Source organism: Aspergillus ochraceoroseus (genome assembly GCF_002846915.1).
Source record: "Aspergillus ochraceoroseus IBT 24754 chromosome Unknown P175scaffold_10, whole genome shotgun sequence".
In the NCBI taxonomy this organism is placed as follows: Eukaryota; Fungi; Ascomycota; class Eurotiomycetes; order Eurotiales; family Aspergillaceae; genus Aspergillus; species Aspergillus ochraceoroseus.
This window is the reverse complement of record NW_024468485.1, coordinates 396,252-420,040: the sequence shown is the minus strand read 5'-3', so window position 1 is coordinate 420,040 and position 23,789 is coordinate 396,252. Positions and strand designations below refer to the sequence as shown.

General features: G+C 47.2%; 8 protein-coding genes across 8 annotated transcripts; 4 read left to right on the top strand and 4 right to left on the bottom strand.

Moving 5' to 3' along the window:
- Positions 1-1,829: 1,829 nt before the first annotated feature.
- Positions 1,830-2,418, bottom strand: P175DRAFT_0512252 (RNA recognition motif domain-containing protein; the record flags this gene model as incomplete). The annotated part of the gene is made up of 4 exons (XM_040898652.1): positions 1,830-1,971; positions 2,035-2,141; positions 2,222-2,294; positions 2,399-2,418. The coding sequence occupies 4 exons, from the start codon at positions 2,416-2,418 to the stop codon at positions 1,830-1,832; spliced, it is 342 nt and encodes a 113-aa protein (XP_040748917.1).
- Positions 2,419-4,813: 2,395 nt separating this feature from the next.
- Positions 4,814-7,315, top strand: P175DRAFT_0560751 (uncharacterized protein; the record flags this gene model as incomplete). The annotated part of the gene is made up of 5 exons (XM_040901003.1): positions 4,814-4,970; positions 5,179-5,349; positions 5,396-5,760; positions 5,814-5,883; positions 5,943-7,315. 5 exons carry the CDS (start codon positions 4,814-4,816, stop codon positions 7,145-7,147), a joined length of 1,968 nt encoding a protein of 655 aa, XP_040748916.1. The 3' UTR covers positions 7,148-7,315.
- Positions 7,316-9,461: 2,146 nt separating this feature from the next.
- P175DRAFT_0504818 (uncharacterized protein) lies at positions 9,462-10,410 on the top strand. Its single transcript, XM_040897961.1, has 2 exons — positions 9,462-9,709; positions 9,789-10,410. The coding sequence occupies exons 1-2, from the start codon at positions 9,605-9,607 to the stop codon at positions 10,212-10,214; spliced, it is 531 nt and encodes a 176-aa protein (XP_040748915.1). The 5' UTR covers positions 9,462-9,604; the 3' UTR covers positions 10,215-10,410.
- A 361-nt stretch (positions 10,411-10,771) lies between these two features.
- P175DRAFT_0404669 (uncharacterized protein) lies at positions 10,772-11,279 on the bottom strand (the record flags this gene model as incomplete). The annotated part of the gene is made up of 2 exons (XM_040893012.1): positions 10,772-10,878; positions 11,018-11,279. Coding segments are annotated over 2 exons (369 nt in total), but the record flags the coding sequence as incomplete, so codon positions are not given.
- Positions 11,280-11,970: 691 nt separating this feature from the next.
- Positions 11,971-13,337, top strand: P175DRAFT_0512250 (translation initiation factor eIF2 subunit beta; the record flags this gene model as incomplete). Its single annotated transcript, XM_040898651.1, has 4 exons — positions 11,971-11,982; positions 12,268-12,385; positions 12,503-13,114; positions 13,171-13,337. 4 exons carry the CDS (start codon positions 11,971-11,973, stop codon positions 13,335-13,337), a joined length of 909 nt encoding a protein of 302 aa, XP_040748913.1.
- Positions 13,338-14,156: 819 nt separating this feature from the next.
- Positions 14,157-15,448, bottom strand: P175DRAFT_0512249 (AIM24 family protein; the record flags this gene model as incomplete). The annotated part of the gene is made up of 4 exons (XM_040898650.1): positions 14,157-14,372; positions 14,464-14,813; positions 14,877-15,263; positions 15,391-15,448. 4 exons carry the CDS (start codon positions 15,446-15,448, stop codon positions 14,157-14,159), a joined length of 1,011 nt encoding a protein of 336 aa, XP_040748912.1.
- Positions 15,449-20,483: 5,035 nt separating this feature from the next.
- P175DRAFT_0504814 (SH3 domain-containing protein) lies at positions 20,484-21,749 on the bottom strand. The gene is made up of 3 exons (XM_040897960.1): positions 21,613-21,749; positions 21,118-21,511; positions 20,484-21,064 (listed from the first exon to the last, which is right to left on the bottom strand). Exons 1-3 carry the CDS (start codon positions 21,676-21,678, stop codon positions 20,724-20,726), a joined length of 801 nt encoding a protein of 266 aa, XP_040748911.1. The 5' UTR covers positions 21,679-21,749; the 3' UTR covers positions 20,484-20,723.
- A 1,266-nt stretch (positions 21,750-23,015) lies between these two features.
- Positions 23,016-23,595, top strand: mbf1 (multiprotein-bridging factor 1; the record flags this gene model as incomplete). The annotated part of the gene is made up of 2 exons (XM_040894300.1): positions 23,016-23,171; positions 23,287-23,595. The coding sequence occupies 2 exons, from the start codon at positions 23,016-23,018 to the stop codon at positions 23,593-23,595; spliced, it is 465 nt and encodes a 154-aa protein (XP_040748910.1).
- Positions 23,596-23,789: the final 194 nt, after the last annotated feature.

The following is a 23,789-nucleotide window of genomic DNA, read 5'->3' as shown; positions in this document are numbered from 1 at the left end:
ATATATAACACATCATTCTCATGGTCAATACTAGCATCAATACCCTAGTAGGGTATGCGGGGTCCTAGATGTACATACATATAAATATATACATAAGTACCTTCGGGGGGTCAAAGACTGAAAACTAAGCGGAGTAGCTCTGTTCGCTTCTATTACTTTACTTTACTCCGTATCTACTCCGTACGGGAGACTCTGCTTCCATTCTCTGCAGGTGGGGGCTTCTTCATTGATTAGGACAGAAATGACACGTTTACTACCCACTACCCACTTGGAGCGGAACTTTACATGGCACAGGGTGGGACTCAAGGCCGACAAACCAATTGTAATTGACAAGATCCTTGTTCATAGCGAATGGCAGCCCAGCTTCAGTGTCGCCGAAAATTATGCAATTACTCTCTGTAGATAACCAACGGATCTTACTTGCTGGAGACGCAGATGAGTGTTGCCTGAAGAGACCACGGCATCGCAATTTTGCAAGCTCATTTATACCGTAGCCCAGTACAATCCTCCGCATAGTACGGAGTAGTTGTGGTATGAATTGGAGCGGTAGATGGATGTATTTGATCTCGGATACGGTGGTGAGATCCTACGTCGAGTGTACAGAGTACGGGATGGAGCGGACAGCCAGTAATGATCCATGCGTGCCTTGACGTGTTCTTATCGCCACTTGTCGGAGCATGCTATGTTGGGAAAGGTATACCAAGATAATTGGCTGGCGCTAGATGCTGTCTCTTGCGAGCGTGATGAAGTACTCGGGGCCGTCGAGCGATACGTCGATTCTTCAGGACCAGAAACATTAGATGGAGGGATCGAGCTTGGATTTAGGATACAATTTACCGATTATTTCCCACAACGGGGTCCTCTCTTTTGACGTGGGATGTCAAAAGATACCCGCCAAGCATGAGACCTGGCAGCCATGCTCCACCTGTTTTCCTGATAGATGGAAGAACCGGTATGTATGATGATTTGTTTTGTAAGGAATGGACTCTGTTTCATTTCATGACCGGGTGTGGCCAGCATTGGAAGGAGAGTGGGATATTTTTTTTACTATGGTGGATGGATTGAGGTTTCCGTGACGAAATCCACGCCGGAAAAATTCGAGAACGAGATAATATGGTGGTGGTGGTGCGGCCGGACACGCATGTCACTTGGAGGGGTAATGCGGCTCCGGCAGCGGACGAGGTCAAAGGGATCCCCCAGGTGGTGTCGGGAAGGCAATCCTTCTTCGGGTATATATCGAAAGATCTCGGGAATATGCTATCTTCTCGGAGAAATTGAGACAGCCTTTACTGACAATCGGAAAAAAAAAAAAAAGACAAATGATCCATCAAGATCGAGACCTGTTCGGACTAATGTACGCAAATCGGTCTTCTGCAGAAGGGAAGATGAGCTGTGTTCGCTGTGGCATGCAAAACCAAATCAGATCCCCTAAACGGTGGTGAGCTACTACTCTCTTTTACTCATTGCGGTACGATCATCATAACATGTAATGCCAGATTAGATGTCAACCACTAGCTGAAGGAACATGAAATCCACGAATGAAAAGAAACCACGCGATTATCCCCCAAATAGAAGCCAAAAATCACTAGTCGTCTCACCACGGGCACCATCCACCATCAAACTGGGCATTATTCCTGCGTAATCATGTATCATATCTGCAGTCTGCATAAATGTGATGAAGTAGGGTAGATCTCTGCGCACGGTGCAGTCACAGGCTCAAATCTCTCAAGAGCTGGCAGAGGTGTCATTGTTGCGCCAGCCTGTGGATGGTGTCAATTCAAATAAACCACTAGGGGTTGCTTGGTGTTCAAAAGAAAGGGAAGAAAGGCTTATGGGAACGTACCACCAGCGCCACCTCCACGGTAGCTGCTTCCCTCGGGCCTGTTGTAGCCACCACGGCCCTGGAATCCACCGCTGCGGCCGGGAGGTCTTTCCGAAGCTTTATCGACCCGAATGATACGTCCATCAAACCTGAAGTTTATCAGCGAGAAAATCGATTGAAAATCGAGATGAAGCAAAATGAGAGAGACTAACTCCTGATTGTTCATAGCATCCATGGCAGCTTCAGCCTCAGTTTCGCTGGCAAAACGGACGAAGCCGAATCCTCGACTACGGTGGGTGTCGTGGTCCTTGACAACGACCTGTGGTGGGTGAGCCAAAAGCTTCTTAAGGAAGGAGGGGTAACTTAGGTAATTTAGAGGAACGGGAGGGGGACACGCACAGCTTCTTCGATGGTACCGTACTGGGAAAAACCCTGACGGAGAGTGTCATCGGTGGTGTGCCATGCGAGGCCGCTAGTTTGGTGGTTGTGTGTCAGTTTGGAGGGCCTTCGGTCCGATGAAAAGGGAGATGAGATAGTCATTGAGAGTAGATGACCATAGGAGACGGATGGACAGACCCAATGAATAGCTTGGTCATCTTGAAGTCCGGGTAAGATGAAGAAACCTGGAAGGACGGTCGGTCAGTGGGTGAGGGAGGGAGAGCAGCAACGAGGACGATAAAGGCGCTCCAGCTGCGGAGAAAGGAACGAGGAAAAGAGATGAGAAAGGGAAGGAAGAAATTCAGAGGGAGGAGAGAAGAAGAAGGATGAAACTGAGAGAAAGGGAAAAGAAATTTGGTAGGTAGAGAGAGAGAGAGAGAGGGGTGGCACTAGTGGTGATTTGAGTGAGATTTAGGCCACTACTACCTACTCGGCACTCACTCTAGACGGACTAGAGAGGAAACCAGAAGAACAGTAAGAATAATAATTATAATAATAACTAAACTAAGATTCTAATAATACCGAAATTAATCAAGCCTGAGAATTGAAGAGAAGAGTTGAGTGAGTGGCGGACTGAGGTGTGGACACGGGGAGGAAAACTAAGGTCAGGTCGCCTGTAGCAGCAATCTGCAGACCTTTTGTCGGAATTATTGCAGGACGCGAGTATGTTAGGAAGGTAATTACTATAATTTATTTCCCCTCCTCGGCTGGGGGAAGACAACCAAAAAGAAAAAAAAAAGTTGTTGAGAGAAACGGAAGTGGACAACAGCCGACGACAAAGCGGGGGGTGGGATCTAGAGGCTAAGTTGGTTAGTACTTATGTAGTACCTAACGAGTTACTAGGTACGGAGTACTACTATGGTAGAGGAGGAATAGTTCGAATGGATCAATGGATGGTAGGGAATCGACTTTTTTAGTCTCCCTTTTCCAATCATTATGGGAATTTCCATCATTTTCACGGTCATCAGGATGAATTACCAACTATAGAGGACTTTGCTAAAAGTACACCGAGGGGGGGAAATGTAAAGGGTTTGTTTAATGCCACGAAAACGTCAATAGCACCCCCGCTACAGTATATTTCCAGTGCCGTTCCAGAATATCTTAAACTTAGGTTCGGTATACAGGTATAAGCGCTCTCTGCCAGGGGTTTTAATCCAAACGTCTTTCTGTCTTCCTCTCTCTCTCTCTCTCTCCTCTTTCTGTAAAAGTGGGCGATTAGTCTTAGCCTTACTTTTAGGTTGATTGGACCTACCAGAGTTAGCATAAGCCCGGTGGTGTATACAGAAGAAGTCAGATTTTATCTCTATTAAGCTGCAAACTTTATGAAGGGCTAGCCTTAGATTAATCTGACCCAGCGGAGCATCTAGACCATGGTTTCTAACAAGTACAGCGAATCGTACTCGGAGTATCTCGAAAACTCCTTTGGTTGCTCACAAGGAAGGCAGTATAGTGAAACAACATAACATGACTTGCTGGTACTGAAAATCGAGTGCATGCCTGGAATATGAGATGAAAACAATAGATGTGTTATTCGATTTACTCGATTTTGATGCTAACATTCCAGTCTCACTATCCCGCTTTCCTCGTCTACCTTTTGTTTCAGCCGCCGATTATGCCCCGACCATACCACAATGAATGACCAAACCAAGACTCATCATTGAGGTACTCTGGTAGGATCCCCTCGAAAAAGCCAACACTTCTAAAAGCAAAGGCAGAATTGATGAGTAAACTGATCGACAACGCGCTCTTCGCGATTGGACAAAACAGATACACCAGTACCTGATTCGACAGAGGTCTGTGATCGTGACATGGCCCTCAGCATTGCTAGAGCTGTCCTCGAAGATGGCGTAGCTCTTGCTATAGCAGCTTAGGAAGAAAGAAGGGCATTCGCATGCCGTAAGCTGGCTGGCCTTCGCCTGGCAGGTGGAACCCGCATCTGAACAGCCACTCAAACTTCTTGAGGCCGAGATCTCAGACGAGATTGTCCATGTGCTTCAAGATCTCAAAGAATGAACCAATCATCCAGAGCCTGAGAGACAGGGAACATTGTCTGGCGGGGAGTTCCAGAGATGCCGGAAATCGTTCCGCTTCCTTGGCTGAGTGTGTGTCCTGCACGGACATCAAATGTCATGTAGATGTGCTCCAAATGCACTGTTCCCATATCGAACATACTGTGCCAATCTGTAATGCGCCAAGTGTATTGGCCCTTTAATTGAAAGCTACTTCGGTATCTGTAGGCACTGCCGAACGAAAACAATGACGTCTTGTAGCTAGTAGAACAAGCGGGCTGGCGACGATGCTCCCTTATCTGGGATGAAAACTGGATGTACGAACGTGTCAATGCACAGCAAGTGGTGGAGCAGATCCGGGAAGAACACGACTGCGATCACCCTGGCTGTTGGAAACTGATCCACGGGGAGCACCAATACAAATAATGTGGTGACTGGCTTCCTGACTTCATACTGGAGTGCCACAACTGTCAAATCCGGGCTTGTGTACACGGCAGGTATAACCATCAGTAAAGAGTAACAAGGATCACCCAAGATAATCACAATGGAAGCTCCCCCTGCTGGTAACTCAGAATGGCCCTCTACAGTATACTTGAAGGTTGCTAGTGGCAGGATCCCAGAGCTAATTGTCTTCCCCCAAGATGGCCAGTTGAAAACCTACCAACAAACCGCATTTGGTTTCATTAGCAAGGATCATGCATGTATTATCCAGATGTTGTATTAAAATATTAAATATTAATGCCTGAAATTTAAGAAAGGAGTTTAGGCAGTGATTAAGCCCCAACCTTCATTGTTTCTCCTGTTCGCTGCTCATCATGACGATGCAACTACCTGGTATTGGGTTCTTCTTTGTTCCTTCCGCCTTTGACTCGGGAATCTCTCCTCTTATCCTAAAATCTGTCCCATAAGCACTATCATTTATTCTGATGAGATCCTCCCCGGATAACCAAGCCAAGGACTCGTACATGATGGATGTTGGGGTAGACAAAGGACTTCTGCGTTGGTTATCGCGCTTGGACGAGGCGGATATAGTAAAGCCCCAGGAAGAAGGTCGTTCCTATATGGACTACACTTTTGAAGGTAAGTTTCAAAAACTAATATTGAACGCCTCATCTTATATGGACAGGAGTCCCGGTTCAAGGGCAAAATATACCCACAAACAACGTTTCATCCGATTTACCATCGTTACAACATACAAAGTGCCGGCATTACCCTTCTTTAGAAAGGCAGAGTCCAGTGCATCCCCATCAATTCGAACTATATAAGAGAGGTGGGAAACACTCCAGGTCTACAAGAAATTTGGAGAATGGATACGAACGGATCCCGCGATCAAAGCCTAGGGAAAATCGTTACGAATACAAAGGCAAGATCCGGCAAGCGAACGAGAAAGACATTGAGAGGGTACATAAAAAGAGGTCGACGAAACAGAAAAGGAAACAAACTATTAACGAGGACTTCCACGCATCGAATGTGCCACGAAGTAGATTGACGGTGATTATGTTCGTGCCCTTGAGGGATGAGCCAGACTAACTAACATCTACCAGCTTCTCTCCTCCAGGAATATGGGGGTCTTCAGTAGAGGCAAAACATCACCACCTGTCAATCCACATGGATGTAAGGAGCCTCTAGTAATTTTACTAATATACATTAATTCTCATGGATTTGCTATCTAGGGCCCAAAGACAGTTTTTCAGAGAGAGCATTTTTGAAGGGACAACCACATAGCATGGGAAAGGACCAGCCTATGCAACATGAGGAAGATATCTCTGTGCGCTGCCACTCGAGTGATGACTATGCTCAACCGGCTCGAGCTTATTCCTCTAATGCGTGCTTCAACAGCCCCATTCAGCGTGGCGAATCCGAGGAACACGGGAGGAGCTTTATGTTCTCTTCCAATTTGGGACAAAACGAACTCAACCCCAGCTCCGAATGCGCACTTCAGATGTATACCATGCAGCTTCTTAACTTCGACCTGAGTGCGCCATACGATGACAATATAGTAGACCCATCTAAGAAATACTGGACACTCACAGAGCTTAAATACCTTCTAGAACAGAGAATTCCATCGTGGAATTTTCGAGGAAACACAAGTCTCATACCAGCATCATCATCTTCAAAGCACACCCCACGAAAACGTAAGCGTGATGCGTCTGAAGATGAAACAGCTATCGGAGAGTCACCGAGGAAGGCCCGGAAACTTGACACGAGTCAGAAATCAGAAAGCAGCTTGATAAACAACACTACAATTCTCGATCCTCAATCCATATCCGCTTTTCCTTCCTCGTTACGTCAGGAAGCCGTTGGCATCGTACAAGATGGGCGGATCTCTCTGCAAGGGCAGATTAATCACGCCATGGAGTGCGGCTCTGTGCACTGTCAGCGACAATACAAGGGGGAAAATACGAGTTTCATATGCAACAAGGAGGTATCCTTGATGTCCCAGGCATTTGATGCAGCATACGAGGCAATTATGCAGTCGAAGTGGGATGCATCGTATGACTTTCTGGATTCTGTACCTGCGGAAACCGAGAGCATATGTAGCAGTGAGGGTTATGCCACCTCAGTCCTGCAGAACTCCTGTGATTGGGTCTGGGAGAAGCAAAGGCCCTTAAACTCCTCCCGTATCAGGCAGGAGATTCATCTCTCACACAATGAGGGGCAGGATGAGCATTTAAATCCCACAGGACCCGGCCGTTTAGGCTTCCAGCCGCTATATTCTCGGACATTATATACGGACCGAGAGCTTCCTTTCTCTACTAGCCAAGATCGTGTTTTGGGATTGAGAGAATCTTGTGGGATAGACGACCTTACAGAAAACGCGTTGGCCGTGAATATTGACTCGATGAAAGACTTTTGGCGACAGAACCGATTATACTAATCCCTAACTAGTTCTTGTCGCATCATTTGCTTACAGATTTTGTTCTTTCTGGCAATTTTAAGTGGCCTGTATAGGTAAATGGCACTATTTCTTATACAAGTTACCTATGAAGGGAGAAGATAGAGTTCAGAAATTAGGATCGATCTCTACAAATGGTACAGGATTCATACATAAGAATGTTTTGTTATGATCAGCTTCAATATCAGTATTATGAGCTCAAGAACATTGCTATCATCTTTCTAGTATGCATTCTTGTCCCAAAATAGTACCAAGCAGGAAAGAAACAGAGGCCAGGATTCTGATCATTGGCCCGGCAGACCCAAATATTGGGAACACAACAGTTGACAGCGGTCGCTTACATAGCCCCAGTTCAAGAGGATTAAGATCAGCACGATACTGTAATACTCATATTGCTTTTTCATTGCCCATTAGTCTAGGAAGGTGGGAGCTAACAAGGTACAAATAGTCAAATTCAAGGTGAAAGAGAGACTAGATAGAATGAGGACTATAACCAGCAAGATGAACAAATAGGATAAAGATTATCACTACTTTAGTTCTCCTAGATATCACTTGAGTCTGAATAACAAGGAAACTTGAAGTTTTGGAAGAGATTATTCACATCAGGCTCAAGCGAGAGTTGGTCACGGGATTAACAGGATTAACGCACAATATCTGCCTGTAAGACCAAATCCCGACCTCCTTCTCTTCATCAGGTTTCTGTTTCTTCTTTATTGCCCTCTCCACATGCACTAACACTATCAACCAATCCTAACTCTGGATGATATACCTTCACAAATGGGTACGATTCACGGATGCAGTGGAAAAATAGCGTCCCTGATTGGATCCTCTGGGTGCTGTCCATGGCTCTATCCTTGATCTAGGAGGGATGATAATTCTCCTCATAAGAAGGCTTCGCACTTCAATCCCATTAGGATTCTTTCTTGTCTCATCATATTCAGATAGGACCAGCCGTTTGAGTCAGAGCTGGCTATTAGAGATGGTTATGGTAGCGACGCCTACATCTCAGAAAGCGTACTCATTCTCCCCTTCATATTCCGGCCACTCCAAGCAGACTTGGATAACATGAGCATGTCAGAATATAATAATTATGCAGACCAAACGCAATCACCGCTGATCAAGGGCCCGATACCCTGGGACTGACTCGGTCTGGAGAAAGCCGGTAAGAAGAATTCAAATGAACGGATAGTCCACTGGGAAACTAACTTCGACTATTGGTTAGAAAAGATTCTGCTGAACCCCCCTTTATTCCGATGGGGATGTCAGCCTGTCAGGTCACTCCATCAGGACAATAATTGATCAGTTTATTGTCTGGATACCAAGCGAGTGGTAGCCTAATGCTGTAACTAAAGGTTGACTGACAGCAACGACCAACCAGTTGGGATCTATGCTCTTTTTTTTTCTCTCTCTCGTTACTTTTTCCGTTTATTTCCCCTCCTGCTCGGAAAGGAACGATATGAAAAAAAAGAAAAGAAAAGAAAGCCTTTGGGCAAAGAATGAACTTGCATAATCAATCCTCCGTGTAACAGGTGATAGTGCATCTTCAATCGTTCGGAGAGAAAATGTTCGAGGTCCTTGATTTAGGACAGCAGTGAAGAGTTGTTGCGATACGCTCACTCGATCTGAAGCTTTCAATTTTCCTTGCATCTCACTTCGAGTGACCCAATTTTGCTCTTTCCTCCTCTTCCTGTGCTTAACCCTCGGTCAAGGGGCCCGAGATGCTGTGAGATGGGGACAGTGATGAAAAGCAGACCCCGACATACGCGGACCCAGAGTCATGGTACCTGGGACCCTATGAAATGAAGTGATATTCCAGACCGGTTCATCCACCTGCAGCATGGCTGTGATGGCGTTCTGTACGTGCTGGGATTCTGGGAAGGCTGCCGCCCCTCCTATCTCCACCAAATGAGCCACATATTATAAAAGTTCAATGTGCGTCAAAAAGCTCTTTGCTGCCGTCGTCGAGTACGCCGCAAATCCCATGAACAAGTATTCCAGAAGAGGACAATAGCTTGATGTGTGCACGGGGTGATTGGGTTCTGACCAAGGTGAGTGAGAATTAGGAGTGAGCTGAGAGGGATGTCGTACTTTTGACTTTTGGCTTTATTCATTAAATTATGAGCCTAAGGTCAGCGTTATCGACGGCAGCATGGCATATACAGGCCCGGAATCAGGTTTCGTGTTGCCGGTGCCGGTCTCGACGCTGGCAGGGCATTCACTGCTGCGAAATTTGCCAGTGCCTAGGGCAGAGAGGCTTGCAAACACTCAAAAATTCCTCGACTGACTATGCCTTTGCAGTGCCCCTTCATTTCTTCAGCACACTCTTTTTCTCCGTGAACAACCCCATCATTAGCATACGTTCACTGCCTTGATTCAACCTAAACCCTCTACTTTGTTGAGCTTTAAAACCCGCTTGGCATCAACAGTTATCCAAACGCCATGGGAACAAAGGAAACCAAGGCTAAAAAACCCAAGGACGACGGGGTTGGTCAGAAGCCACTCACCGAGGACAATCTCGAAAGTCACAATGAGCTCCTGAATCGTGTAAGTACTCCTATTCTCATCTTTGCCGCCCCCCTCATGCTAGACAAGTGCTGATCTGGGCGTTCTTCTCCCCCTCAAGCAACCTCCCACTGAGCGAGTCCTCTCGTGGGCAGAGCAGATCATCGCAGAAGAACGGACTCATCAGTTCCATGCGCAGTTGACCGCCTCAGTTGCCAACATGCAGACTGAAGGCACTAATATGGAGCTGGACCTCGGACATATCGATCAGCAGATCTCCGCCGCCACCACCACTGGGAAGCTGGATCAAACCGTAGGCAGTCTGAAGCTCTTCGAACAGCGTCCTTCCGCATGCCTTGAGACTCCGCTAGAGCGTTTTCTCACACCGGGAAGCAGCGACCCCAGCTATTTCCATCAGCCCGCTCTAGCACACATGGGGATTCAGTTCGGAAGTATGGAGGGGGCTGCAGAGAGAAGGGATATCGCACGTGCCAATGCGGAGGTGGCTCGGGATCGGGCTTATGGAGCACAGGAGAAGCACCCTTAAGTTGTCTTGTATGTGACTTTTGATTGGACAGATGGTGGGTTTGTACACTTAGATCCTTGACAGCCGTTTTGTTATCTCTTTTTGCGAATGCGCTGGGTTGAGTTGAGATCAGGTGTTACTTGTCGGCTTGCAAGGCTTTCTTCACTTTAAAGATAATGATAGTACGATAATAATACTACTAGTACTAATAATAAGCATTGCATTGCATTGTATTCAACTGGGTATAAATTAAGCACTTCGCATATCAACAGACAGGTGGATAGATAGAGGAACAAATAAACGGATAGATAAATGAAACCTCACTTTCTCTCCAATGTAGCTGCTGGCTCAAGCATCTTCTCCTAAACACACAATACCGATCTCTCTGCCAAAGCCACTGCAATATTCCCCTTCCCCCCCCCCCCGCCGATCTCAACCGTATTATACTGTACACAAGCCCTGCAGAGAGGCACATCCCCAAATTTAAATCCGTAGCAGACCAGAGAATACGCAAGTAAGTCTAAAATAAAATCCCGAGTTCGTTCCACTCTCTCTCTCTCGACCTATCCTGTACGATATCAGAGCGAGGCATAAGCCCGGACACCGCCAGAGCCCTGCTTGTACGCGGCCTTTTCGCTCATGACGACTTCAATAGGATACTTCCACTCCATGAATCTGGTCCAGCCTATAAGATATCGTCAGTAACTTGCTTCACTTTCTTTTGGTGCGATCCGACACCACACGCCGCCCCAGCGCATAGCATAGCATAGCGTCGCATCACATCGCGTAGTTCTCGCATGTTATATGCGGGGACGAATACATACTCCAATGGGCACACTTCCTCCCCAGATACTTCCCTACAAAGGGCACAAGAACCATTGTCAACAGAAGCTCCAGCTGCTCAATGCTTTCTTGCCATTCTGCCTCTGCATCGGAGTAATCTGAGAGCGTATCAATATCCGAACTCGAGGTTGACTCTGACGGAAGCGAGGCGATGTCGTCGTCTGTGCTGGAGCTGTATGGCCGGTCCGGAGAGGAAACCATATAGGCTGATGTAGTGAGAGAAGGATCTGAGGCGGATAGTGAGGGTGAGGCGGGGATGGAGGATGACATGGTGAGCTGGGGTATAGTGTAGTGAGGCTGCCGGAAAGATGGCTAGAGAGCGAGAGTAATGATACGATACGTAGTTAGGTGCGGAGGTCGGCTTTCCGGAGAGGGGGAGGGGGAGAGGCGCTGGGTGGGAGGCGTTGGAGAGGAAGTCGAATTGGTAAATGGAACAGGAATAGCTAGATGTTTGTTTTCTTGGAACCAAGCAGTGGCCTGCCTACCGCCTGAGTGAGGGTTGCAGCATTGAGGAGTCGTTGGGACTGAAGATATGTAGTTAGAGAGGCCCGGCAGTTAGCTTTGGGGGGAAGGTTCGCGATGCGTTCCTCAGGCTCCAACGTTTGTTTGGGAAAGTCAGCCGGCCAATCATAGGGTTTGTGCCTTGGTGCCTGGGGCGGTATATCACGTGATGCTATACGGTAAAAATGGTAATACGGTGACGGAAACTTGACTCATCAGGGGCCCACGTGACCTACCGCCAGCGATAACAGTGTCGCCATCAAAACTCCACGACGAAGCAGCGGTTCCCCAGCGGACAGGACAAGATATCGCACCTTTTTACCTAGCGTGAACATCATTTCCATCTCGAACCGGTAAGATATAACTTCGTTTGTGAATCCTTGGTGGGAGTGTCGCCGACTGCAATCCCCACGCTTGCTCGAGAACTCCCAATATGGCGGAGACTGTACGTCACACCCTGTTTTCTCTGTACTTTACCGATCACCCACATTTTCTTCTGCATATTTCGTTCAGTCACGAAGTCACCTTCAGCCCAACCTCGCCTGCATTGCCGCTCCATTTCAGCGCCGGAGAGTGATATTCAATCCCCTCCGTCTATTTTTTTTTATCTTTTCACACACCTCATTTGCCCATCCGTCTTTGATTTTTTTTTTCTTGGCGATTTTTTGGGATTTTCTTTCTCATCTATCACCCCACTAACGTGTTGTCTGGACTGGATCCGCTTCAGCAGGTTGAACCCACGATCCAAAAGCAACGCAAGTCCGTCGCATTCAGTGAAGGCTCCATCATCATGGATACGAACGGCGAAGTGACACAGGCCATTGAGAAGCCCGTTGTTGAAGAGCAGGGTATGTCTGCTTCCTTCCCCCCTCTCCCCTTCTCCGCCACCCGTGGAAGGTTTCGAAGAGGAAAAAAAAAAATATATATATATAGCTGTGCCTAACATCCCAACCCACCTCTTATAGCAGACAAGTCCGTCGACGAAGTAACCGAACTCTTCAAGGGCCTTTCGAAAAAGAAGAAGACCAAGAAGCCCAAGGATGCAGAAGCCGGCGACGACACGGCCCCCGCCGCCGCGGACGGCGAGTTCGACCCCACAGCCCTGAAAAAGAAGAAGAAGAAGGTCAAGAAGGCCGACGCTGGCGATTTCGAAGCTAAGCTGGCTGAGGCTGGTATTGCGGAGAAGGAGGCCGAAGAGAAGGAAGATGAGGTGCCCGAGGGTGATCTCGAAGCTGGCACCGGCATCTGGGCTCACGACGCCACCCAACCCATCCCCTACACGCTGCTCGTCTCCCGATTCTTCTCCCTCATCCAGAGCCACCACCCCGACCTGCTCTCTAGCGGCTCCAAGTCCTACAAGATTCCTCCCCCTCAATGTCTGCGTGAAGGTAACCGTCGTACCATTTTCGCCAACATCGCCGATATTTGCAAGCGTATGAAGCGTTCCGACGACCACGTTATGCAGTTCTTGTTCGCCGAATTGGGTACCAGCGGTAGTGTGGACGGAAGCAGGCGTCTGGTTATCAAGGGTCGTTTCCAGCAGAAGCAGATTGAGAACGTCCTGCGACGATACATCGGTAGATACCATTTCCCTTGCCCATCTTCTCATAAAACCAAATCTAACCAAGATCAGTTGAATACGTTACCTGCAAGACCTGCCGCAGCCCCGACACAGAGCTCAACAAGGGTGAGAACCGTCTGTACTTCGTCACCTGCAACTCCTGCGGTTCCCGTCGTTCCGTCGCCGCCATCAAAACCGGTTTCCGTGGCCAAGTTGGCCGCAGAAAGAGGCAGGGTTAAGCATGTGCATAAGCGGAAGAGTGCTAGTATATCCGGGGATAGAACTAAAAAAAAAAAAGAAACAAAAATTATTACGGACTACTTTTCTTTTTTTCTTTCTTTTTATTACTATCTCTTGGTGGGGGTGTTCCTTTCGTTTTCTTACTCTTTCTTCCTTTTTTCCTTTCTTTCTTCCTATGTAAAGACTTTTTTTCCCCTTCTTCTTCTGCTTCTCCTTTCATATGGATCAATGGGTAACGATGAACATTTTAAGAGGGGAATGGATGAGCTCAGTGGCTTTGTTTTTGCGGTGGAAGGGAAGAGGGGGCTTGAAAAGAAACAAAAGCAGGCGGGAGGCAGGGAAGTAAGTAAGAGACGACGTGAAGACCTTTTTTAGCATGACATGATAGGTATATGGATTGACTGATATGACCTTTTATAAGTATAGTTGTCTGTTTCTTTTCCCTTTTTCACTACGAGTTAATAAAAATGATCCACTTTTTCTGTTTATAAATTTGGGGAAGGAATAGGGAGAGACATACCTTATATTCTCTTAGGTATGCAATATGTTGTATGTAAAAGGTACAGTGTTAGTTTTACTGGATATGTAAAGCGAATGGAAATGAAAATGAAAATACACACACACACACAGAGCGAGAGACAGACAGAGAGAGAGAGAGAGAAGAATGGAATGGAATAAATGAATGAATAAATAAGTGAATGAGTAAGTAAATAAAAGACTAGCTTCATGGCTAAAACGCTACATAAATGACAGGCAGTCAGGATAATGATGATCCAAATATACATGACAGAAAAACATGATAGATTCAAATAATATACTCAACTAAGCTTCACTGCTCCAATTTGTGCAGCAAATGCAGTCACATTGCGAGTTTGCATGTAGACAGTACCAGGTCCAGTGAATTTACAGGCCAGACCTTCACCTGAACTAAGACTGGAGATGATACCTCCAGAGGCGGCACGCTCGAGCTTGTAATCACAATTCCAGGCGACGAGATGACCATTGTTTATAAAGTACGTTTCTCCGTCGGCAAGCTGGGCATTTCAAGTGTGTTAGTATAGCATGATCTCGGGGTAAAAGGAAGGAAAGGCGAGGAGACTAAAACTAGATGGAATAAGTACTTACATCCTTCTTAATGATAGCTCCGAAACTCTGCATCCAGAGCAAGCCAGTTCCGTAAAACTTATAAATCCAGAGACCTTCTCCTGAGAAGAACGCCTTAGCAAGGCCCTGGGCCTTGTATTCGTGTTTAACGCCACTTGTTGCAGCGAGGAAGGCGTCCCTGCCGACTTTCCACTCTTGGCCTTCGCTGAATCGAATGACGGTGATATCACCGAGCACAGTAGGAGCGACCAGCAGTTCTCCAGGACCAGTATATGTTGACATGGTCATTTCACCACCAGCAATTACTTTTTTCAAACCGAAGGTAACGGAGCCTCTCAGGGATATAGTGGGGGACATTGCGATCATAACACCTAGCATTTATTAGGTATGCCCAGGGTTTCTGCAGGGAAAGAAAGGTGAATTTCATCACTAACCAGGTTTCACACGAAGCGGACATCCAACAGCCAGCTGAAGGGTGAGCAGGGAGTTTGAGTCCCGGTGACTGATTCTGTAGCTTCCGCCATTGAAGGTTCCCACATCGTCTGCAGAGGTCGACACGGCTCCCATAAAGCCCATGCCTCCTAGGGCTGACTCTGTCTTGGAATGGCGAATTGACATTGTAGGCGGGGGCGATTGGGGCGGAGGAGCAAATGTTGCATCGTTCTGAATGATTAGAGCCTTCTCGTTTATTGGAGGGCTTACAGATGGCGGTGGTGGTGTTGAAAATTCCGTCTGTGAAGGAGGCTGTTGTCTAGGAGGAGGAGGATAGCTGAAGTTTGGTGGTGGGAAACCTGGTGAGGCTTGAGGAGGGGGTGGGAAAGCTATATGGACAATGAGATGTGGCTTTAAGCAAACTGAGTTTCTAAGAGTTTACATGAGATAGTCTGAGGTTCTGAAGAAGGATCTATGTTAAAATGTGCGTTACTTGCATGGTGGAAGGAAACGTACGGGAATGTGGAGCTCCATGTGTTGGAGGAGGGGGATAGTGGGCTTGTTGCTGCAACATGGTACTCATATTGAGCTTCCACGGGAGATCAGGATCTCGAGGATCTATATATAATCTGTTCCAATTGTCAGTGATCTTATGTAGAGATTGAAAGGCTATTGACGGGTTTTTATTGAGACTATGAAGATAGGAAGAGAGACTGGAGTGAGGAGAGCTATAATAAACTTACACAAGAAGACTTTCTTTCCTTGATTTGTAGCTCTACTTCACCCTTAGATGAGGGACAGGAGATCAACTCCAGATTGCCCGAGAAAGATAGAGAGAGAGAGAGCAAAGAGAGTCGAATATGTTTTCTAGGGTGAATTCAACAACAGTCGTGGGTTTCGATGAGGGAAGGATTAAGAAAGATGCAGGAGCTGGGGAAAGTGCCGCAGGAGGCAGTCGCATTTTTAAAAGCAGCTCTCCAGCCGTGGGGTTAACAGATTGAAACATGAGGAGACGAGCAACATTCTAAGCCGACTACTGCATGATGGCCCCTCGTCGGCGCTTAGAGAATGCATCTAAGTCGAGGTGACGGGATGGCATCTCGCATCCCAATTGGTTCCGTGCTTTAGCGCCGAGGAGGAGGCCAAAAGCCCAGGCGTGGAGTCAGATCACGACCAGCAATATTGATGAACAGGGAATTAGAGAGAAAGGAGACGAGGACGGAGTAGAATGTTAGCACCGAGAGATGGAGTCGGTTTAGGGTCTATCCAAGGTGGTGTGGTACCTATGCGCAGTATACACTAACTATATCTGTAATACATAATAATATCCAAGACCATAAAAAGCAAAGGCATCTCTATTTACATTGCTTCATTCAAAAGCTTGACAATCTCCGGGAATCCCAATTCTTTAGCCAGCTCGAGGGGTGACCTTCCAAACGGGTCTGTGTGATATACCTCGGCATTATAGCTTAGCAATAGGCGGACAAGCTCCTCAGATCCGGCACGTATTGCATGGATCAATGCTGTGCGGCCGTCTTTATCTATAACATTAAGTCTGGCTCCTTTTTTCAGAAGAAGTTCCGGCACTTCTAGATGGCCTTCTGTAGCAGCCGAGATGAGAGGCGTACGACCACCTGCTGCAATAGTTTCAATGTCGGCTCCCTTAGCTATCAGTAATTTGGCGGTATTCAAACGGTTTTCTTTGCAGGCAATATGTAGCGCCGTAAAACCTGCGTAGTCTCGTTGTTCAATACTTGCCCCGTATTGAAGGAGTAGAAGTAGAATTTCCTCATTCCCTTGTCCAGCTGCATACTCCAAAGCACAATATCCATTTTCCTTGGTACATTTACTCACATCTGCACCGTGGACAAGTAGCATCTCCGACCCCTCCTTATCGTTCGTAGCAACAAGCTTAACTAAAGCTGCACAGCCTTCAACAAGCCCCAAAGCATTGATATCCGCGCCATGTCGGCACAGCGTTAGGATAGCCGAGTCAGAGCCTTTTTTTGCCGCAAAAAAGAACGCTTCCATGGCCATACGTGGAAAATCCTGGCTAATATTGGCGCAATTGGCCAGTAGCCAGTAAGTGAGGGCAGAATGTCCGTTTTGGAAGACCCATTCCAGGAAAGGTTCCCATTCTATTTCAATTCCACCTTGAGAAATCTCAAGGAACTCTATATCAATTTGGGGAAGTAGATATCCTACTAAGAGCTTCTGGGCGGTTTCCTGATCTATGCAGCTATCTGCATAAGTCAAGTTTGCTTGCCACGACAAAGCTTTCGGATACCCCCAGGATTCCAATAATTTCTTGGTATCGTTTCCGTCCACTCGATTGTTGGCAATATGCCATGCAACCCATCCAAGCTGGTTGGAAAATTTGACCCACCAGTCTCTCTGGTCTGGTGAATACATCCAGTCTGAAGGCCGAGCACTTCGAAGGTCGCTAAATTTTTTCGCTCTAATATCCGACTTGAGAAGAGAGCTAACAGTTTGAAACCCTAATGTTCGGATGGCGGCGTCTCTATAAAGCATTGCCCTTTGGCAGAGTAGGCCGAGCTCGTATACAGAGCGTTCAAACTCTTCCCCTTCGCAGCGCTCGCAGAGCCATTGTATGATTGAAAAGGCACCTTCCCAATTTCCAGCTGAGAGCAAGTCCTGAACGCGCTTTCTTACGCTGCTTGAATCAGCAGCCAGTTCTGGTAGTAGCTTTCGATGTCTCAAAACTGGAACGATGCACAACAGTGCATCCTCCCTTGACCCTAAATTTCCAGATTCGAAGCAGTTCACCAACACGTCGAGACTGGTACTTTGAGCATAGAAATCACTTTGCGATCTTGGAAGAATATCAACATCGCCCCCAATGGACTTCAAACCAGCAAGGATGCTCATGAGAAACTGGATATATATGTCTTGTGCTGCCATGACTTCCAATTTATTGTCCGTCTTCACAACAAGGATCTCCTTATGGCCCAGATATTCATCGGAATAGTAACCGAAAATCTGTTCCGAGAAGGGGATCATCTTGGACGAAACCATCCTAGCTTCTCTTTGACGAAATATCCATTTGTGAAAGTATAGATCTGCTGCTTCTGAGCGGGCCTCGGCTTTCGTCAGTCCAACCAACCGACCCAGGCCGTTTTGAAGCCACTTGGAATCCTGCTTCAGTAACGACAAGGTCCATAGCCCTAGAACTGCTTCGAGCTCATTTGCATCGACCTTCCACTGAAGGGTATCTTCTAGTCGTTCCAGCTTGATAGCATACGTTTCCAGAGCGGAGCCGGCCGACTTGTGGTTGTACTGACATAAAAAAGAGAGCTCAAAGCTGTAAAAGTCACTTGGGTTCCCCTTCCACGTGGATACCACGTCCATAGTCATTCCAAGGGTTCTCGCTAGGTCCTGGGCTATTTTTCGTATCGGGAGATCATTCCAATCCATGCTGGAGTGACGAAAGCCCCTTGAAGTAAGTTTCGCTAACTGGGTTCTAGTCTGCACTAACTTTGACCCAAGCCCAGGTACCTGGAGTGAATTTTGAGTTGAGCTGCCGGTAGCCCAGGACCCAGATCGAGATCTGTTCGATTCATGTACAAAGCTTGACATCAAACGAAAGTATTTGACCTTCTCTAGATGGAGGGCAAAGCAGTCCAATTCCTGTTGTTTGTGAGAGATTAGTTCTTTGTCTTCTGTGCAAAAGCTATTCCCACCCGAGCCAATTCGTTCCACCCGTAAGCATGTGCGGACAATGCTCATGACCAGCATGGAGCCCAAATTTGCCAGAATAACAGACGGATGCAGACCCCGAAGACTGACAAATTGAAGCACAAATCCAGTAATTGTGATGAATATGGTGAACAAAAGTAGTAGTCCTCTTTCTTTGAGTGCGACGTTTTGCACTGATTTTATATATGTTAGGTCCTCCGTAGCTTGGGAATTGGGACCTTCGTTGACTGCAAGGAAAGCTCCAAAATCCTGCTCTCCAATCTTTTGTCGTCCTGGTTGTAGCCAGTAAATTTTACTGGGCTTCGCCGGATAGATATGACATTGAGCAGATGACCGCTCTATCATAAAAGCGCACAGGAACATTCCAGTACAGAGGGATACGGTTCCATATACATAAAGTGGGAATGCATAGCCCTGGACGAAACTTCCCTGATCCGTGAAAAGGGCTGGCCACAGGAACACAGTCAAGCCTGCGTAAACAAGGGGACCTATTCATCAAAGTTAGCAAATTTTTGATGTATAAAAAATACTCCGATACTCCCATGTCAAACCGACCTGTCTGTAATACAACCCCCAGCAAGGCTGCAGAATAAAACCAAGCCGGTCCCCTCTGTTTAATACCCTTATTCAAGGACAAATTCGGAATATCCAGCTCAGGAAGTAAACCCTTCTCATCAAGAATCCACTGTCCTTTCCTTGCAACCCAAGCATTCTCCAGAAGAGCGTCCCTTAGTGTGCCCATCCTACGACACACGCCCTGGCCGGATGGATCTGGCTCTTCCCAGACCACTACCTCTAGGATACGGGGACGGCCCAATACTCTGGATATCCCACCATCGTTGAACAGCTCAGCCGTGGTCTCCGAAACACAGGATAAGAGCTCATTTTCTGCCTCTCCGGGAGCTTCTTGGGCTCGTCCTATAAGGGCTCGAAGAGATGGACTTCCGCAGACACGGATAACGGAGACCAGCGCGGTCAGGATTCCCAGCGGAGAGAGGGCGAAAATAATATTATCGAGAAGCCCAGTGGATTCAGATAGAAATTGCTTGGTTAGTCGTTCTCCAAAGAGAGATATTAGAGGGGCCTAGGAAATAGTTTAAAATCAGCCCGGTTGGCCATGCTTTGAGTGCAGAAAAAGAGGAATGCGTAACGCGGGGGGGGGGGGGGAAGAAATGAAATGAAAAAAATTACCAAGTCTGTGGCAAGATTGTTTGAAAAGTCCTCCCAGTCTGATCCGGCAGATATCGCAGATACCCCAGGGAGGAGTCCGACCAGCGTTAAGAAGACCAAATGCCAAAACATCACAGATGTATGTATATATCCCTACCCCTGCGGCAGGAATTGAATATATGTACAACAGTACAAAGCTGCACTTTTAAAGAACATCAAACACACCCCAACGCAGAATGAGAAAGGACAGCAGTTAAAAATCCAAAACATTTTCCAAATACAACTGATGATGCGGTTTCAGCCTCGCGAGCCGTCCTAGTACAGCCCCCCGCATTGGACGTGAGGTGAGCTGTTGGTGTCGCAAACAGGCTGCGTATCGCTAGGTTGACTGCGGCAATGCAACAGATCTTGTCCAATAATTCCTACATCTACTCATCCGATTTGGGAGCTGCTGATAAAACCGAATGTTAGAAAATAGGACTCCAGTATGTTCTCAGGAATGGTGGAGTCGGCCACGTCTGTCGGCGCTTAAGTGCATCGGCGATCTCTCTCACGCTGATCCTTTAGTATGGTATCAGTAGGCGCCAAACAAAAAGTCCTGGCATGGTTATATATTGGAGTTTTGATTCGGATATTGCTTCAATTGATTTTGTACTAAAAATAGAACAGACCAAAAAAACACCTTGTTGTAAATAAGTATTCGGGGAAGCCAATTTGGAAGCTTGGAGACTTGAATCAAGCAATACCAATAAAATTTACCCACAGCCAGTCAATATTGGTAAGGGGGGTCATTAGGTTCGTTTGAAAGGCTTCCTTATTCAACAAGAATGAGCAAATTAGAACCCCGCCAACGCCGTTCCTATGAGACAAAATAAGAGGGGGCAAAATGAAAGAGTTGTCCCGACCGGTGGAAGACTGGAATAGAGGTAAAGCAAACCGGAATCGAAAACCAAAGCGCTGAATTAGAAAATGCTATTAACAATGTTGGAGCCAATCGTGGCACCGGCACCAAAGATGGCTGAATTGAGTCCCAAGGTCAGCCTTTTGAGAATTTTCGAGGATATGGGTGAAATATACATACCAGCGTTGCCCATCTTCTTGCCGAACTTCTTGCCTTGCTCCTCAAACTTGCTTTTCTTCTCTTCGGCGGGTGCGCCGGAGCCAGACTGACTAACTTCCAAAGGCATGTTGCCATAGCTAGATGGAGGAGGAGGGGAAGCAACGGCTTTCTCATTAAGAACGTTCACATAACTGCGAGGGAAGATACCCTCGAGGTTTGTGCGTTCGTTGCGACCACGCCACCCTATGATAACATTAATAAGCGGCTACAAACGGCTACTGGGCGGGCAGACATACAATCTGCGTTCATGTGCTCCAGAACTTGGACACGATCATTCGGTTGCAAAGCCAAATCTCCAGCATCTGTAGGAGTGTATGCGTAGAGTGCGGAAGCAACAGAGAGCACTGTGGGTGCCTGGGGGTAGGCAGGAGGAGGCGGAGTATAATGTTGCTGGGGAGGCGGCTGTTGATAAGATGTCTTTTCGTTCAACGAGGTATTGGCGAACTGTGCTGTAGGAGGAGAGTATGGGGTAGGAGAAGGAAGAGTCTGTACAACAGGGGCTGGCTGCACTGGTGATGGCTGAGGAGGAGGAGCAGACACTGAACGTTCGCCCTGATTTGGTAGTTGCGATAGAATCGACGACAGTTGCTGTGGCGTAATGACTGAGGCATCTGCGAGAAACTCTAGCTCCTGCGAGGGAGAAATAAGAGATTAGAACTGTCACACATGAGACCCAAAACCCACGATTCCTCACAGGAGAGTTAACTGGAAGCCTGGAGAGGGGATCATACCGCTCGGACAGTACGGAGCGACCGGTTGGTCATGGCCGAGAAGAACTTGTCTTGTTGAGATGCCATGATCGGCTAGAATGAAGAGGATCTGAAGGGAAAAATGTTGACGGAAGGAAAACGAGAGACGAATCGAAAAACTCCAGGTCGACAGAGGAAATATTGGAGGAAAGGACGGGAGAACTTGAGTAAGAACCCAGTAGTTAACCAGTAGTTGTACGGAGTAGATGGACGGATGTCGATGGATGGGGCTTAGCAGGGACGATACAACTCGAACAATCGTTGGTCCCTGAGGCCTCTTTCAGGCTGCCCGGTAGGCTGCACATTTTCCATTGGTGGAAGAGGCTTGGCTCGGGCTTGGTCTCCTCAGGCACTCTCCGATTAATGAACACAAATCCTGTTTCACTACTACATCTTCAGCCACAAGGGCCTGAACTGGGGATTTTTTTTTTTTGCCTGTTTCTTTTTTTCGCTTCATTTATTTTCCTACCTTTTTTTTTTAAAAAAAAAAGAAAAAGTATTCTAGGAGTGTTCAAGGGTTTAAAAGGGCACCTTTCTTCCGTGTAATCCTGGGTCCGTATCGTATTCGTATATCCCACCGCACTTCGCCAAGCACATCTCGATCTATCCATTAGCAGTAGTGACGTGCAAATATGCCATATGGATGTGGAACGAAGAAACTGGACGTTACTGGACATAGATACTAGTACGGTAAATCAAGATTACCTAGGTAGTGGATGTTTCGGGAGATAATAACCACCTGTCTTGTCCATGTTCCCAGTACATAGTCGAGAAACACGTCAAGAATTTATCTCAAGAATCCGACGAATTAATGGTTCATTCTGGACGAATCAATCGGAGTCAGTGAATCCGAAGAAAGATTTGAACCGTATTGTTATTTGACTTGATGACGGTGACGTCCATAGTCGAGGAATCCGATATGGAAATGTTGGGCTGTTTACGCAGGTTATCATTCTGCGATACTAGGAATATCGAGGACATTCCTCTCCAGAACACCAAACCCAACCAGGCCTGGATTAGGGTCAGTACAGAGTATGTATCTCCGAAAGATGTTATGACTTATAATTCGCCTCCTGGGTTAACTCCAAGACACACAAAAATGTCAAGAGTCTCAGTCCAGGAGTCAGAGTGAGTCAAATGGATTACATCAGCGACTACTTTTGCCTAATCCCTAATAATTCTAGCGCTAACTGTCCCCGTCCAACTTCCGCCATCCAAGGCTCGAGAACTTTCTGTGTCATCGATATAAATTCGGTGGGCCATCTTGAAACATCCCTTCTTCAAAACCTCACGCGATCGAATCACTTTTACTGCCACTTTCTCCCTCATTCACACCCCCCCCCCCCCCTCTATCTTTGCACTTGCATTTTTATTTTTCAGCCAAGATGAGCGAGTGGGATTCCGTTACTCGCATTGGAACCAAGCACCGCGCTGGTCCCGCACCCCGCGAGACTGTCATCAAGGGCAAGAGTGCCCTGAACGCTGCCCAGCGCCAGGGTCTCATTATTGGAACCGAGAAGAAATATGCCACTGGCAATGTTGTATGTGTTATTCCCTGATTCTTGCCCTCCCCCCCCCCCCCCCCGGCACACGCCCTACGACACTAGAGTTTTCCCCTCCCGTTTGCCACATACTTACTAACTTTTATCTTCTCAGGCTGGCCGGTCTGGTGCCGTTGAGGGTCAACACTTGACCAAGGTCGACCGCAGTGATGATATCGTCAAGCCCAAGACCGTGGGTCTCCAGGTTGGAGAGGCTATCAAGAAGCGTCGAACCGATGAGGGCTACAAGATGACGCAGAAGGAGCTCGCCACTAAGTGCAACACCACCGTCACCGTTGTCCAGGACTTCGAGAGAGGCACCGCCGCCCCCGACCAGAAGGTCCTCAGTGCCATGGAGCGTGTGCTCAACGTCAAGCTGAGAGGTGCTGATATCGGGAGTGAGAAGTTCCCCAAGAAAAAGTAAACCGACCGGGGGTGAGCCCGCGGCTTTTTCTTAGGGGAGGGGCCCAGTTTTTTTTTGGTTTTCTTCTCTTTTGGCCTTTATGTCCCAGGCTTTCCTTTCGGTCGTTATTTTTTTTCATGCCGCTTTATTGAATGACATGCCACCTATATTTATATTATTTTTTTGGGTATCAGGGGTTTAGAAGAGCGCAGATC